We start from the raw sequence: 17610 nt of genomic DNA on the forward strand, positions 1-17610 counted from the left end.
CAGAGGCCTCCCCAGCCGTGATGAACCACCTGCATCTTCCAGCAAGAAGACCAACACCACGATGCGAACGGGGTTGTTAGGGGAGCGTGATGGGCCCAGGAGCCAGCAGCTGGCTCATCTCAGCCGGGGAGCAGGGGAGAGCGGGGTGGAGGTGGGAGAGGGGGGGCGGAGGCCGGGAAGCCAAGTTCAGGAGGGGCGCCAAACGTGCGGAGGGAATGCATGTCTGTAAGTGGATTCGGGTTCATTTCTAAAATGAGTTATGGGCCAGTGAGGATACTGAAAAGTCACACTTTTAAGGATGGCAGGACAGTGCAGCAGCAGCGACCCCCCAGAGGGGCTCATGTACCACAGCACGGAGCCTCGGACCCCCAGCAAGGCCAGCGTCCCCGGGGGGCACCTCCAGCAGCGCATGTGACTCAGGTCCCTGAGCCCAGCCTGTCTCGCACCCCAGGTGCTGCCCGTGAAAGCCCGTCAGAGCCCTTCAGAGGAGAACTCGCCTGCGGTCACGTGAGCACCGTCGACAGCTGGGGTTTCCGTCCCAGCCTATCATTCATTCATTCATTCATTCATTCAGCAAATGTGCAAGGAAGCCACTGGGTGCCGGGCGCTGGCCGGGAAATTCAGCGACAGACACTGAGCTGCTTCTTGGGCTTTATATCCAAGTGGGGACACAAGCAGCAAAGTCATCAACGAGGGAAAGGGCCTGTGTCGTTGGGGGCTGAACTGTGTTACCGAAAACGCCCACCTTCACGTCGTAAACCCGGAACCTCAGAATGTGGCCTCACGCGGAAACAGGGTCCGTGAGGTCATCAGGTGGTTTCCTCATCCACCACCGCCGGGGTCCCCATGGCAAGAGGAGGTGGGGACACAGACACGCCCGGGGGACGACCGCGAGGACCCAGGTGCCAAGCCCGCTTGCCCCTCCCGCCCCCCACAGAGGGCGGCACCGTGTGCGTGGAGGGCGGTGAACATGCAGGGGGTGCCCGATGGGCTGTCCCAGGACTGCGTGACTCCAAGAGCCAGCGGGGGCACAGGGCACCAGAAGGAACCAAGGGGGTTCCCAGAGGCGGGGGCCGTGGAGGTGGGTGCCGGGCAGGCCCTGCAGCCTGCTGAGATGGTTCAGGTGTGCGGGCAGGAGGGACCAGCAGGTGAGCGAGACCACGGGCGCCTCGGGAAGGGCAGAGGCAGAATCCCCGCGTAGACGCGTCGACAAGGGCTGTGACGTCGGCTGGCGTCAGGGGAGGGCTCCAGACGCCTCTGCGCCCCGAGGAGATGCAGAGAAGCAGGCGCAGCGACGGGACTGGGGGCGACTGCTCCGAGATTCCCAGGCTGACCGCCGCGTCCCTCGGAAGATGCTGTCACCCAGTGGAGGAAGCGCTCGGGAGGCCGTGATCAGCGAGTCCCACCGCGAGCTGGCGGCAGGTCTGGGCTGGGAGGCACTCCGCCCACGGCGGCGCCTCGCGCTACACCCACCTCTTCCCTGGGGGGAGACGGGCCGCCAGCCCAGCGAAGGAGCTGGAATGTGATCTCTGGGTGGGGACAGCGGTTGCTGCCGGTGGCGCCACTTTTACTGACTGTGCCAGGCCCGCTCACCACACCCCTGCTGGTGACTCCAAACCCTCTCCAACCTCCAAGCCGTTCTTTCTAAGGTGAGGAAGGAGAGGTCGGTCCCGGTCTGCAGCTGAGGGGCTGCCCCCCCACATCCTGCTTCCTGAGTAAGTAGCCCTCAGGGCTGGGGACCCTCCCATCGAGGGTGGACGAGTCCCCCAAACCTCCCAAACACGCTCTCCAGAGGCTTTCACGTTATGAGGTTTTAAAATAAGAATGTTTTTAAAGAGGTGTGTGTGCTTGTGGTGCAGACACGGGCCCTTCTACCCCGTCCCCTCACTCACGGGATCCCAGGGACACCTCTCAGAGCTGGCATGTCAGCCCCACCGGGAGGTCAGCTGCCAACTGGGAAAGGAGTCCACTCGGAACCCTGGTGTCTGCCTCGTCGCTGCCTGCCAGGAGCTGCAGGTCAGGTCCGTCTGTTCCTCAGCCAGCCTGGTGCTCGAGCACGTCTGCATCTACATGAAGTCTCCTGGGACCCCGAGCTCCGCGCGGGGACAGGCCTGGCTGCACGGCAGCCCCGCGGGCACCTGTGCCCCGGTGACAGGGCACGGGTCTCAAGGGAGCCGTCCGGTGCTGACCACAGCGCCAGCTCAGTGCGCAGGAGAAATCCCGCCACGTCACATCAGAGGGGGACGAGTCCCACAGCCCGGCGTCAGGAAGACAGGGCCCTGTCCCCCCCTCCCCAGCTCCTGGCCACCAAGCAGGCCCCACCAGCTCTCACCCCGAAGGCCACGAGCTCCCTCCTTTCCCCAAACCTCCCTCTGCACGTTGACTCCAAGCCACCCAGCACGCCACTTATTTTCAAAGATCTCTGAGGATTTCGCGTGCTTCGGTCCTGTCTGTCCACGAGCTGCAGGCTTGCTGAGGGCGTGACCAGCTCTTATCTTTTTCTTTCTCTCCAAAGTCTAGGCCCCTGCCAGACACAAACCAACTTCCCTACCAGGTTGCTACGAGACTCCACGAACCCCATTTCCTAGCTTGTCTTCAACAAGGGGTAACGTAAGGAGATGCGGAGTCCGGCGCCTCCGTCGTGGATGTCAGGCCCACCGTGAGCCTCCCGGCCCTACCTTCTTCCACCCTCACAGCCCAGAAATTGAACATTTTCCTCCATTACGAGATTGTCTAAAACAGCCCTGAAGATAAGGATGAGGTGCGCCGGCCCAGAATGTTCTCGGTGGCCGGCTCGCTCTCCAAGGAGACTCCTCGACGACCGGAGCCGCGCGGTGACCCCATCAGCCCCTCCCGTCTCGCCGTCACGGCTCCGGCCGGCAGATGGCTCAGGGCAACAGCGGCTCCATTCTTGTGCAAGTCGGACAAACGAGAGGGTGCTGACTCTGTACTCAAAACGAGCACGCAGTTGTTTCTGTTTTATCTTTAAACTACGTGGCCATCAGCTGTCATGTCATGGTCTGAACTTCCTCAGAAAGCAGCTGGAGTTCATTTCAAAAATCAATGGACGGATACAGCACGTGCAATTTCAGGGGCCCGCCTGTGACAGCTGCCACCCTGATTACCTGGACGCCCAGCGCCGCCTGGAAGAGAGAGATGGGGCGCTTTTAGCAGCTCGAGGTCAGAGCCGGCAGTGGCCATGGGGTCCTCTGCCTGCCTGGTTGTCAGCGGCAGGAAGGATTTCCTGTCGACAGCTGGGCCGGGCCTCCTCACTAAGGCACTTCCTTTCTGAAGCCACACGTTCCTGGTGTTTAACCGAGTTAAACAAGGTTGCTGCCGGGAGCTACTAAGTCAGCAGAACAGGCGAAATGGACTGCGTCTGCATCCTGACCTCGATGCAAGCCCGCTGAGGGGCGGCCGCGCCCCGCTCTCAGGAGAGCCTGATGGCCACACGCACAGCCCCACATGGCCGCGGTGTCCTGAGTCACTGCTGGACTAGAGGAAGGGGCCAAAATGAGGAGGTGATGAGGGAGTTTCGGAGGCCACTCTGAAAATAAAGACTAGTGAAAACGGCGTAAGGGGCAGAAAGATTAGGACCAGTGCAGACTTCTGGAAGGCATCCCTCCGCCCTCGGCCGTGCGTGACTCCACGGAAATTCTCTCATTCACTGCTCACAACAGACCTGGGAGGAAGGTCCCGTATTAACCTCACTTGAGAGAGGTGGAAACTGAGACTCGGGAAATTAAACCCCTTGCCCAAGATCGTGCTAGTAAATCCCCAAAGATGGAAACGGAAAATGTCAAGTGAACGCTGGGATGTCAGCTTCCCGACTGTTGCACCTCTGCCTGGATTTCAGCCCAACCAGACTGAAGAGCGTCTGCACCCGTAACCTCTCCAGGTCTTATTTTTCCAAGTGCTATCGTCTCTTACTTACGAGACACATGAAACCAAGCAGAGAACGGGACGCGGCAACGGGGCCAGATGCCCCCGCCAGCCCCACGCTCACGTCTAGGACTCTGCGTCCAGGAGCCGACCGTGCTTCTGCTGCTTCACTTCCTCACTGCGGACATCTCACTGTTTATTTGAAAATTCACCGAAGGTTGGGAACCAAATGAGTGATGGATCACAAAATGAAAACGAGTCAGCCTTGGTACAACTTTTTTTGAGATGATACTTGAAATCAATCAACAAAATGAGATTTTCACGGGGTTCACCGATGATTCTAGTTATCCGTGCCCATTGTTGTAACAAATAATGATGTTTACCTTTCTAAATAACCCTATAAGGTAGTTAAAATTTTTGCTAACCCACAGCAATTCAACCCGATGCAGAGAAGTGACGCTTCTGATGAGGACAATCTTGCTGGCACCACAGTGACTCAAGTTCCCAGCTCCCGTCTGGCACCACCGTCTTCCCTGCAGGAGTCGAATGAAGGCCCCGTTTTTCAGGGCGTGAGTGAGCGAGCCTATGACGATCTGGGCGGACACACTGAGCTCCTGTGAGGGCTGAGCTGCCCGGCATCGCAGAGCACAGGCAAATTCACCTCGAGTCTCTGACAACCCTGAATTACTCTTATTAAAAACTGCTAACAACCGTCAACTCTTCACAGGTAAATCATAAACAGATAAAAAACTGTTGTATGCTAACAACTTAGCATTTTTTAACATCAAGATGAGACTGTGCGTCTCAACATAAATATATTCAAAATTTTAACAAATATGTTCTCCATACTATATTTGAATAAATATATTCTCCAAAACAATTTTATTCTCCAGGAAAAAAAATTTGCCAACCGCTTAATACAAATCTAAGTATACAACGTCTTAGAGTGTCACCTTTATAAAAAGTGCATTGACGTCAAAAACATAAAAATGTAACGCTTTTGTATGCAAAGTTAAGCTGCTGTCCACTTAAAGGGACTTGTAAATAGGAGATGTTTTATGGAAGCCTCGTGGTAACCACAGAGCAAAAGTCAACAGTAGCACAACCTAAGAGAAAAAGCTTTCAGCTTTTCACCATTGAGTACGATGTTACCTGTGGGTTTGTCATACGTGGCCTTTTTACGTTGAGGTATGTTCCCGCTATGCCCGCTTTGTTGAGAGTTTTTATCATAAAAGGAAGTTGAATTTTGTCAAATGCTTTTTCTACATCTCTTGAGATGGTCATTCTCACCTGCTTCCAAGACACTCCACGCAACCCAGACACGCCGTGTGTCCCATACAGCGGAGCGCAGATCAGGGTCCGGGAGGAGTCGGGGGCGGGAAGGACCATCTCCTCCCGGGAGCCCCCCTCGTGACTCTCCTCCCCTGCCCCTCCTGCGGCCCTAACTTCCAGTGGCACCCACTCGTGGGGATGCTCCACCGAGCCTCCTCGGGACACACGGCCTCCGTCAGCGCAGCCCCGCGGCGAGAAGCAGCGGGTGCCCTCTGCTGGCTCCCCCGTCCCACCCCCGGGCCCCGGAGGCTGACCCCAGATCTCGCCAGGGCGGACTCCTCACCCCAGCAGTCGTGGTGCAACTGCCGAGCTGGATTTCAGTCCAGCCCAGGTCACGGCACAGACGACGCCCGCGGCACAGAGAGCGAGGCGGGCACGGTGCTGACGGCCAGCACGCCCGCTGGCCGGTCTCCTCCGTCCACCGCAGGTCCCCTTACCCCTCCTCCACGGACAGCAGAGGATCCAGCAGAGTGGACCCTGACCTCGCCACCCACCCCTGGCGCCTGCAGGGCCGTCCTACGTAAGCCTATATGCCTCAACTGAGTCTCCTCTGGATGCTGTTTATTTTTCCATTTTTCCTTTTCCCTCTGGTTTCATTATTCACTTGCAGACTTACTATTTTGACAGCAGGGCAATCTCATCTTTTCATATTTTTCTCGCTCTTTCCTAGTCCTTCGTATGTAGGAGTGGAATTTAAACAGCTTAACTTCTGACAGATTCAAGTCTTGGCCCATTTATAACACAGAAGAGACACTTTGCAAAAAATCAATTGCAGGTGTTAGGGTATGAGGGTCTGTGGGGATTACTGTGGAATTTCAGGGCATCATTGAAGACAAAAAGCTAAGCTTCCCCAATGATTATGGAAATCCAACAGCAAAGCAGCTGGTGGGCTGCGTACAGACAGATATGGATGCAGACGTAGATGATACAGATGTAGGTATAGATACATAGGTGTAGGTATAGGTTAGGTGTAGCTGTAGATGTAGACAGACAGATACAGACATAAATAGATGACGCAGATGTGAGATGTACAGAGGTACAGACGTAGGTATAGGTATGAGTGTAGGTGTATCTGTAGGTGTAGACATGCAGACATAGATATGGACGTAGATACAGATAAATGTAGGTGTAGGGGTAGATGTAGGTACACAGATACAGCTGACACAGACCTAAGCAGACGACACAGATGTAGGTGTACAGATGTAGGTATCCGCACAGGTGCAGCTGCAGACACATACACACAGGTACAGGTCTTCATGGCTAAACGAGAGCAGGGTCCCCACGTCGCCAGACGCTCCTACGTTCCGCACTCCCAGGCTGGGCTGTAGAACCAGCCGGTAGGAGTCGGGCTCTAAGGACAGCCATGCGGCAGACAGAGGCCGGAGGGCCAGGCTCCAGGCCTGCTCGGCGCGGGCCGGGCTTCCCTCCCCTCCCGGCCCCGCCCACCAACACCACATCTCGCCCTTTGCTGCAGCAGAAGGATCCCATGTGGGAAGGGGGCTCACAGTCAGAGAGAGACCATAAGGGTCCCCTGGCACCATCGTCCCTTCTGGCACCTCTGGGCAGCCAGACATGGCCAAGCTGACCTGGAAGGCGTTGGGCCAGAGAGGCACTGAAACTGTTTTCAACACCCATCACATTTGCACCTTTATGGCATTTTCTCACTTTGTCCACCGCCACGGTTAGAGGCCAGGCAAGTGTGAAATACCCTCCAGTTCTAGAATTCCAGCCACTAGCAGACGTCAAACTCCAGCACGGCGCTATAACCTCAGCAAACAGGAGCCAACAAGCTAATAAACGAAAACAAAGTTCTGACGCTGATGTGACAACTGGAAATGTGAACACAGACTACATATTTGATGATGTTAAGGGATTTGGGGTCCTTTGTAGGTGTGATATGGCATTACGGTATGTTAAAAAGAAAGAATCCCTCTATTTGAAAGATATTTCATGAAATGCTTCTAAGACAGTATAACTGGGATTTGTTTCAAAGGAGGAGGAGAGCTGGAAGTAGGTGGGGTGTGACCGGCCTGGGCTGTCTGGGTCGCCGGGCCTGGGTCAGTATCTTGCTCTTGTGTGTGTTCAAAATTCTGCATAGGGAAGAGCAAACACAAATCTGCTGCCGCGTGAAAAATACGAATCTGACAGCCAGGGAAGCCTGTCGGACAGGGGACCCCGTGGCTGCGTCTTGTCACCCAGGACGCCCAGGCCCTCGAGCCGAGGCCATGGGGACACCGCCCAGGCCCCCGGAGCGCGGCCACCGGCAGGTTGTCCTCGTGACCCCCAGGCTCCCTTAAATCATCACTGAGGACGCAGATGTAGGGCTATGAACTGACCCTGGGAGGGCTTTCTAAGTAGAACCTCTGTTTACAGGCAAAAGCCTTGCCACTGGTGCTTTTAAAGACTCAATTCTGTGACTTGGATTTCTGTTACCACTGGAGCCTCAGACAGCCTCGGGAAGGACTCTCACATCAGTTACAACCATTTTCCTAGAATTTACGCACAGCCCGCCCCCAGCGGGCTGATCCTCGAGCGGAGGCCTCAGCTTCCAGAAGTCCCTCCTCACCCTGTCACTTATTCCCCCAGCACCCCCAGTGCCTGTCTGGCACTGGGGCTCCAAGACGGACAGAGCAGCCGCCACAAGAAGCATGATGTCTGTGTGAAGGCATGGTCTGCAGCTAAGTAAACAGATCCAGAGGGGGCTCCAAAGAGAAGCCCATCCCAGCCCACCTGAGGAGTGAGTGTTTTCCCGTAGAGATTCAGAACCATGAACATGAGAGCCCGGGAGCGGCTGGAGGGCGGGGTCCTTAGGTGACAGCAGCCGGGTGGATGGGTGAGGGCATCCAGCCGGGGAGCTTGCGTGATCTCACAGCAGCACTGGGGCTACATCAGGAAGGGAGGGACGCGTGCAGGGAAAGCGGGTGGGGGGCTGCAAAGGCTGCGAGAGGGAAGGAAAGCACCGCAGACCACCAGCGCCCTCGGAGGAGCCAGGCGCCTCAGGGGCTGGGACGCAGCTGAGCAAATGCTGATGCGGCCCCTGCTCGAAGCGGAAGAACCCCACAGGGTGTATCATTCCACCCCCAGGTAAGGTTCTGAGGGGAGGGCGGCGCCCTGGAGGAGGGACCCTGACCAAGGAGAGCTGCCTGGAGGAGGTGGCATCTGAGCGTGCTGGGCCAGGAGCAAACCCAAGGCCTCCTGTCAGGACCCCTCACATTCCAGAGCGGAAAGGAAGCAGGCTGGGGAGAGAAATGGAGCTGCAGGGCCCAGGCCTGGGCAAGGCCGTCGTCGTCGGGGACAGAATGACACGGTCAGGTTTAGGTTACGGAGCGCTCTCCTGAGGGGGAAGTTTGGAGGGGATGCGGGGAGACCTGGGAGGGGTCCTGCAGGGGCAGGGCTGGCGTGGAAACGTCAGCGTCAGCGTGGGCAGAGTCTCCCGGACAGGAGAGGAGCCGGTCAGCTGGGGGCGGGGAGGGAGGCACCACACCCCAGGTGACGGCAGAGGAAGCGGGCGGGGGTGGGCTGAGCACCGTCCCTGGGCTCCCGTAACCAGTACGAGGAGAGCGACGTGGAGAGAGCTGGGTCGGGGTGAGACGTTTACAGGTAAAGATCTGGTTCGAGCTGTGACACGGGATCGCGAGGTTCTTTACTTCGTGGGCGTGGGGGCCCACCCGGCTAACACTGCTTACACCTTCATTAACAACACAGACACCCCGGGGTTCTGAATCTCACAGCCTACTTTTGTACTTTCCTCAGCTGAACTTCAAAACAACCCACCAAGCTGAACGGAGGTATGTCTGACTGCCTCAGGGGAAAAATTACACCGTGTTACGTCTGGATCTCTTTCCTTTTGTGAGCACCTCCTGTGTCTCATTCATTGTGGGTCCTCAACACTCGTCCCATTTCACAGCTGGGGCGCCAAGTCCAGAAGGGCCGGCAGGAAACAGACAAGTCAGAACTGGGCCACCCCCTGGGGCTTGAAGACCACTGTTCACCGTTCTTCTCACTGACAGTTCCCAGAACTACCAACTACGCAGTCAAGAATTTTAGATTTGGGATATTTTTTGTTTCTTTTTCTTACCATTTTTTAATACACAAAAAATGATTATTTTCACTCCTTAAGGCACCCCCCCTCCCCCACCAATCTTAAGTGATAGTAAACCCATCACACCAAAGACCGTCTTTTAAGACAAACAAACGAAAGGATGGATGGTGTCATGGGAGGGCTGTCCAGGAAGGGTTCCGCACAGAGATGCGGCCACACCTGAACACGTCATCGAGACATGGCCCGAGAGTGGCGCCGAGTAACTACAGTCCGCACTGCCACGTATACACAGAACCGTCCCCCGACATCCTGGAGGTCTCCCTTCTCCAGCAAGGGAGGGAGAAACCGCAGAGATGGGCAGGACCCGCTCCTGGCTGCCCACGAGCACAGAAGCAGCCACGTGAGCTCTGAGGGGCTGCTCGGGCGGGGCGGGGTGGAGGGTGGAGGGAGACCAGGGCTGGACACCCCCCTCCCGCGGCTGAGCGGAGCCCCCCTTCCCGCCCCCCCGGCTGCCGGCGCTGGCGGCTCTCCCACCGTGGTGAGGGGTGGCGGAGGGCGGGCAGGCTTCCCTGAGGGCTCGAGCGGCAGGTGTCTGAGAGGAGAAGGACGGCACCTGGCCCGGCAGGGCAGCCTGGTGCACGGGCCTGGGGCGGCACACGCTCCCGAGGCCTCGCCCAAAGGGGCCCCTTCTTCCGGACTCCACTGCCCAGGCCTTACCCTTGCCCGGAGGAGGGGGGGCGCAGCGCGCGGCCCGACGCCCCTCGGCGCCCTCCTGACAGCCTCCCCCGACCCACAGCCTTTGCTCTGCTTCTCCCCGGGGGCGGCCTCCCCGCGGCGAGCGCTGCGGCTGACACCCCGATCTGGTGAGCGTGCCCCCCCATGCGTTCCCGCGCCCCCGCCGCCACGACCCGGGTCATCTGCCGCTGTGGGATTCCCACCCCAAGGCGGCCTCTGCACCGAGCCCCAGGGAGCAGCCACCAGTGGGACCCGGGCTCCGCCCCACCTTGGGGGCTCCAGGTGACCTGTGAGGGCACGGGGGCCGCAGCTCAGGCTCACGCCGTGGGTTTACTTCCGCAAACTCGGTCTGCGCGGCTCGGACGACCCTTTTACAGGAACAGGTCCCCGCAGGACACGAGGGCTCGTCTCCTTAGGGGGGCATCCCTGCCCAGCGCACCTCAAAGCTCCCAGGTTTTCAGCTGTAAAGGCGGTTTGGCCTCTGCTGACAGGTGAGCAGTCCCCTCTGCTTCACATGCAGCCTCCATCCTGTGGTCACCTCCTGTCAACCTAACTTGAAATTACTTTTAAATTGTCCTTGGAGGACCCGGGATGGCTGCCCTGCCCTTCATGCGTCTTGAATAATCCATCCAGTTTGTAAAGAGGATGAAAATGCAAGTGGCAAAGGATTAAACTACAGCCCCATCCATCAGGAAATGTACGAGCGAGGCCAGCCACGTCATCCCTGCCAATGTCAGGAGGAGACGGCATGCTCCTTCTCCTTTCAGGAAGAACCAAGCATACAAAAGTCCTTTTTCTAAAAAAAAGAGAAGAAAAGAATAGTGTCGGATTCTTGTCCGTAAATAGTTGATCCATTAAGGCTTAAACTGAGATCTGGTGAAATCTTGCCCCAGAGAATCCCAAGTTACCAGTTAATCTGACAACAGAGGCAGAAACCTCCGTCCATCCGTGGAGGGAGGGTGGGAGAAGCTTCTGGAGCATGTCTCCCCTGTGATACACAGGGAGTTCTGGACATAAGCCTGTCGGCCGCACCACAGATCTTCCATCTGACGGAAACGGCAAAAGAGAAAACGGGAAATCGGCCAAGATAAGATAATGATCCTTTTCTTTAACCCGTGCTTGTAGCAGGTGAGTGTTCAGGCCCCAAAGGTGAGGCCAAGTTAAAGCCCTCAGGAAAATGAACTCTGGATGCAGAGAAGAAACACTCAGAAGTGGCTTCGTATTACAGGAAAGTCAGCAAGAACAGGAGGAGACACCCGACGAGATGGGTCTCCCTCCATCCAGGCGTCGTCCACTCACGCTGGGTTTCCTGTGATGCTGAGGACGGTAGGCCTGGATGGTCCTGCTCTGAAGTTCATCGTCCTCTGTTCTCCGTTGTTCACGCGGACTCGAAAAGTCTTCCCAACGATCAGAATCCTTTCCCAGCACTTTCACGGGGCCTCAGTCTCCTGTGTGCGCAGCTAAGCCCCGGGCCCCAGACAGGAGCAGCCCCGTACCCTGTGCCGGGGACCAGCCCTTGGGCATCAGGACATCCTGGCAGGAGGAAAGGTGCTCAGAGCAGCTGCACAGGGGTCCCTCCAGTGACCACGCACACACACACGACACAGAGACGCACACATACACACACACAGGGACACGTACATACTACACACACAACACACAGCCAGACACACACATCCTACACACACATACATGTGCACCCATGTATACACACATGCACACATATACACACAACACAGACACACACAGACACATACAGGCTACACACATACACAGAAACATACAATACACATACACGTCACACACACACACACGACAGCAACGTTTGCTGAGAAAGGGAAAACCCACGGCACAGGTCAGACCGGGCAGCAGGCTGCTGGAAGGGTCTGAGTCAACAGCACCATCCAGGCCCCCGTGCGCGCTGTGTCACGTGTGACTCTGACACACCCAGCGGGAGTTCCAGTTCTGAGCAAAGGGGCTCAAGGCAGACAGAGTGCGAGGAACACGGCCCGGAGGTGTGGAGGCCGGAACGGGCAGGCGCATCTTCATGGAAAGGCTGGAGGAACGGGGCATCAGTGCTGTGGATGCCTCCAAACCCAGGCGAGAACGCCATCTTCAGTTTCACGGGGCCCTGACACGGGGTCTGTGTCTGTGGTACAGGCGGCGTTTGCCGTGTGCGGTGCAGCGACGGTGAACAGGCGCGGAGGTGAGAGCGCAGAGGCCGCGGAGCCAGCGGGAGAGACGGAGCCCCTCCCCGCGGGGAGTGACCACTGAAGCACACTCGAGCCTGACCAGAGGCACAGTATGACGCAGACGCAAAACCGCGGGTGGACGTGTGTGCACACCTGCACACGCGCCAGCGCACACCTGCACACACACGCACGCCCGTGCATGCAGCCAGACACACGTGTTTTCCCTTGGAATCCCCACTTCCATTCCTTGAAGAAAACGCACCGTTACAAAGCGTCAAACGTCAGGTTCATTAGTGAGATGACCCGAAGAACAATGCCGACCACTTGTCACTTGCTGGGCACGTGACATTGAGTCTGTCCCTTGTTACGCTCAGCACAAAATTAAGGGGAGGACAGAACACTCCATGGTGTGCGGCACGTTTTTCCCTCGGAAGAGTGACTCATACCCTAGTATACGGACGACTTGAAGCTTCTGGAGTTCTAGCCAACGTGGGCTGCCCGGGGCGCCCCTTGCACCACCCATCCTGCCTGAGACACCCCGGCTCCAGCTCCAACAGGCACCCTGTGGTCTGAGCTGCAGGCGATGGCGCCAGGACCAAGGAGCCGGGCAGGGTTTCGTTTGGGGTTTATTTGGTGGAGAATCACCCTCAAGCTCGGGTTCCCGGTCCAGAACACGGGGTCGGGGGATGGCTGGTTCCTGGCTGCCCTCCCACACCTGCAAGACCAAGGATGCCCACCCTCCACCTCCAGGTGAAGATGGGGAAAAATATGAAAGCGTTTCCCCAGCCTGCGCAGGGCCAGGATCTCACCCACGGAGAGATGAAAAGCTCCCACTCACTCGTTTTCCGTCACAATGTAGCCGTACTCCTCCTGGGGAGGTTGGACTTCCAGCCGCAGGCCTTGGCCGGGGGGTCCCCGGGCCCCGGCGCCAGGGCGCTGGTCCTCCTGCGGGGCCGCTGGAGCCCGGAGCTGCGATGCCCCAAGCCCGCCCGGCCCCGGCTCTGGGTGCGGCGGCCTTTGCAGCAGCTCCTTGGAGTAGGTCTGACTCTTTATGTTCTCCACCCCAACGCGATCCTCCTCTGAAGATGGGGAGGCCTCAGGGTCCTCCGATTTCTTGATCTCCGTCTTGAAAGACCCGGCAAGATGGGGGGCTCCAGGCAGGAATGGAGACCCAGGACCCTGCAGGAGGTCCCCGAGTTTGACGCCCAAACGGCTGACCTGGCAGAAAGGAAACCAGCTTAAGAATGTGCCCCAAGTCACAGAGAGGCATCAGCACCAGACCCTCGGGGGAGCGGGCACGGGGGAGCGGGCACTGGCGTACGTGAGCCTGGGGCTGGGAGTGGGCCACACGGGGCAAGTTCGGGGTCCGGCCGAATGCATGTCGTCTGGAGACCCCAAGCTCTGCTGGCCTCTCCCTCTGCGTCCCAAATTGGGAAACGTGTCCCTAGACCCCATGGCTCCCTCCGCAACTCGGATAGCTGAACCCTCCACTTTTTATTTCTGATGGACATTTCAAAGAATTGTTGGTGTTTTCTTCACCACGTGCTAACAGGCACTGAACCAGGAACCACTAACATAATCTGACAAGAGAAGTACTAACCAGAAATCCTTCTTTTCCACCCACAAAATAGAGTTTCATTGATTGATTTTGGTTGATTGATTTTCTGCATCCTTAAGACTAATACAAATGAGCAGAGGTTCTTCAACAGGGAAAACCAACAAAGCGCTCCGTGGGTGGGCGTCGTCCACCGCGGGCGGACGTGTGCGCACACATGCACACGCATCGGCCGCTTCCAGACCCTCTGGGCCAGCGCACTGTCGAGGGGCCCCTTGGCGACGACGGAGGAGCAGTGGTCTCCCCATGCCCCACAGTTACTAGGGAGCATGGGACGTGCGGCTGGCACAGCTGGGGAACTGAAGTCTTATGGACTTAACGGGTTTAAGTTCAAGCAGCCACGTATGGCTGGTGGCGACCACCATGGACAGCGCCATGGGTGTAAATGATCCAGAGCCTGTGAATGTCCGTTAAATGCACCTCAGAAACCAGGACACGCGGGATGACCTCAACAACACAAAGCGGGTGTGAAGTCTTATCACGCGGTGTTATCCTCCCGTTTCCCTGGGTGGGTGGGGGGATGGTTCTGAGGAACATTAATTTGAGATTATGAGGGTTTTTCTATCTTTTTCTGGAAAAATTTTTTTTTGTATTTCACGTACGTTCCCAAACTATGGACAAGAAAACTAACGTGACTCTGGGTTTCACAGGACCCGAACACGCCCCATCTTACCTCCTGGTAAAATCCTGCACCGCTGTCTCGCACTCTGTTATCTGTGAAAGACACAAGCTCATCAAAATCCCGGCCCAACATATATACACTACCAAAGGTACGGCAGATAGCTAGTGGGAAGCAGCCGCATAGCACAGGGAGATCAGCTCGGTGCTTTGTGACCGCCTGGAGGGGTGGGATTGGGAGGGTGGGAGGGAGGGATACGCAAGAGGGAGGAGATATGGGAACATATGCATATGTATAACCGATTCACTTTGTTATACAGCAGAAACTAACACACCGTTGTAAAGCAATTATACTCCAATAAAGATGAGAAAAAAAAAATCCCGGTCCAGCATGTCAGCACAAAGGTCACAGGACATACAGGGTGACCACTGAGTAGGCCAGGCACAGAGAAACTGGCCTCATCCCCACGACAACGAAAACCTCCGCGTACAGGACAGAGGTGGCGCTCCATAAAGTCCACGACAGAGGAGCGGTGACACACTGACTCAGACACGAAGTCAGTCAGTCAGTCCCGGTGTCAGTTCCAGGGAACCACGTATTATCCTCAGGTGGCTCAGAGCAAGGAAGAGCCGCTGAGCCAGGCGCAGTGCGCAGTTACAAAAAGGGGAAGTGAAGTGTCGAACCCACACAGCTCATGCTGAGATGCCTCCAAACCGGTTCTTTTCCTGTGGTGGCCACTCCTCGGAAGACACACGCAGGACTCAGTGTGTGGCTCCCGTGCTCCTGCAGACTCCCCCAGCCCCGGGACAGGGACCATCTCGTCCGCGTAGCAACCCAGCATCTTTTCCTGCATCAGTCAAGCCATGCTTCCAGCTTCCAGGCAAGCCTCGTCCCAACCCACAGAGGAGGGAGAGACACGCACCTTTCACCTGGCACGTTCCTGGGCGCCCTGCGTGCAGCGCACTGCGTTAGATGGTTCAATGTAGCTTCCGCAACTTTGAGAAGCGGTCAGGCAGGGGAGACGGGGCCTGCCCTGCTCGGCCCTCGCACAAGGTTCCCTGGTGGCCGTTAGTGGGTGTATGTGTGTGTGAGCGTGTGCGTGAGTGTGCATGCGCCGGGATGTGAGCGTGCCTGTGTGTGTGTGTGTGTCAGTGTGCGCCAGTGGGCGTGTGCCTGGGTGTGGGGATCTCTGCTTTCTCCCTGGAGCGGTGGAGCGGCCTCAGAGGCTGGTGTGAGCCTCAGGCAGACATTTGAATGAACCTCTTTGACTTTATTATTCAAATATTTGCCTCCATATTGTACTCACTCACACAGTCCGGACAAAACCTCTTTCTCTCACTCCTGTTTTTGCTTACCCAGAACCTCACACGGAGGCATCACAGGCCCCTCCTCCAGAGAGCAATTCGCCCTTCAGCGTAAGTGCTCTGGAAGGCTCAGCCTGCAGAGGAGGCTTTCAGAGGCAAAAGTTCAGACAGACACAAATCGTTAACAGGAATCCCACCTCGCAGCAGAAAGAACGCAGCCCAGCACACCACGTGCACATGTGGCGAGCGGCCGGGAGGCACTCACCCGGCACGCCGTCTCTGTGGCGCGTGGCCCCCGAGCGGCCCGCCTGGCCTCTCGGCCCTCCGCCGCCTCTCCCGGCGCCGTCCTGCTGCTCCCCTTCCGCGCGCCCGCCTGGCATCGCGCTCGCTATCGCACGGGCTGCCTCGGCCACATCGAGGGCGCTCAGACCCTCCACGCTGCCCGGGCGCTCCCGCAGGTCCTTCAGCAGAGCCTGAACACGTGCCCCTAGACGGCACACACGAAACAGACAAACCGAGACAAGGGACAGCGTTAGAACGAGGACACAAGGATGCAGATGGGTGGCAACGGTGAGCGCAGCAGAGGGACGGGAGCAAAAAGGGCCACATGGAATTCTGCAAGTGAAGAGTTCAGTATTTGAAATTTAAAAGCTCACTGGATGGGCTTAACCGCAGATTGGATGATGGAGAACAAAGAGCTGGTGAATTTGAGGACAAACGATGGAAACGATTCTCATCCGTGGAACAGGGAGAAAGGACTGGCCACACCTCGGCAACGTGGCACAGCTTCAGGCGTCACGAGTGTGACTGGATCTGAGAGGGAAAGGAGAGAGAGAAGGGGACAAAGAAAAGAAAACAACCTCCACAAATGCCCCGAAATCGGTGAAGAGCATTAACTCAGAGATTCGAGGCACTCGGAGAGCCACACGACGGCCGCTCCCAGCCGAGTTCACAAGGCCGCACAGAAAACCGAGGTAGAGGAGACGTTAAATCGGCCAGAGGCGGGGCCAGGACGGCGGTGCCCCAGGACACACCCAGTACCCTGTAAGCATGACATACGTGACATGATACACAAGTACACGCTGGATCATTTACATATGAGGGATGCATTTGAACCACTAAAAGAGAAGGTGTCTAATCCAGAAGTCTAGATCACACAGTGAAAAGATCCTTCAAACGAGAGAGTGGAAGGAAGACATTTTCACATTATTGAAAAGAAAAGAGTTACGATGGTCCCTCACCCTGGACCTGCAGTGCAGGAGATGCTAGGAAAAGCTCTGCCGGCTGGAGAGCAGTGGGGTGGCCCCGAGTCCCCCACAAGGTTTGCCGCAGGGTGGTGACAGCCCCGGCCTTGATTCTGTGTCAACCAGGAGCTCCTGAGGCTCTGACCTCTGGGCCTTGCCGGTCCCGGAGAGACTCGTGTTCCCGGGGCCGCCCACATGTACAGACAGCAGACGCTGCTTCCAAATGCCAACCAACCAACCCAGAGCCCCGCCCCGCCCCCAGGGGACTGGCCCCCTGCCCTGCACACCCCAGGACCGGGTCCCAACAACTAGGGGCTGCCCCTCTGCCCCAGAGCCGCTGACATTATTCACACCAGCCGGTGCTGCCTCGCCTGCTCCTTCCTGCAAACCCACAGAAAGGCCCTGCCTACAGCTCCCCTCCCTCTGCCCCGTCACCAGCCTGGTGCTTCCCCGGGTGGCCCCCGCCTCTGGGAAACAACCTTTTTCACGATAACCCTCTCCTGATCTGTTGGTCTCACCACACCTGAACGGTAATAAAACCTGCACTTCGAAACAGCTTCCCGTGGAAGGAAATGCAGACGGATGACTTCCCTGTGGCTGCTGCCTCCGTGGTCCTTGACCCCGACCTGAGCCCCTGGGGAGGGC

The 17610-nt window shown here is 57.3% G+C and overlaps 1 protein-coding gene across 1 annotated transcript in view; it reads right to left on the minus strand.

Annotated features, from left to right (window-relative positions):
- LOC112404980 (receptor-type tyrosine-protein phosphatase N2-like) overlaps positions 1–17610 on the minus strand; it is a 108453-nt gene that overhangs the window by 7030 nt on the left and 83813 nt on the right. The window contains exons 7-9 of the mRNA XM_024753178.1: positions 15987–16208; positions 14472–14512; positions 13022–13401 (exon numbers count right to left, since the gene is read on the minus strand). Of these exons, the coding sequence (XP_024608946.1) occupies positions 13022–13401; positions 14472–14512; positions 15987–16208 (643 nt within the window). The remainder of the gene's footprint in view (positions 1–13021; positions 13402–14471; positions 14513–15986; positions 16209–17610) is intronic.

This window comes from Neophocaena asiaeorientalis, unplaced genomic scaffold (genome assembly GCF_003031525.2).
Source record: "Neophocaena asiaeorientalis asiaeorientalis breed wild unplaced genomic scaffold, Neophocaena_asiaeorientalis_V1.1 scaffold576, whole genome shotgun sequence".
Lineage (NCBI taxonomy): Eukaryota > Metazoa > Chordata > Mammalia > Artiodactyla > Phocoenidae > Neophocaena > Neophocaena asiaeorientalis.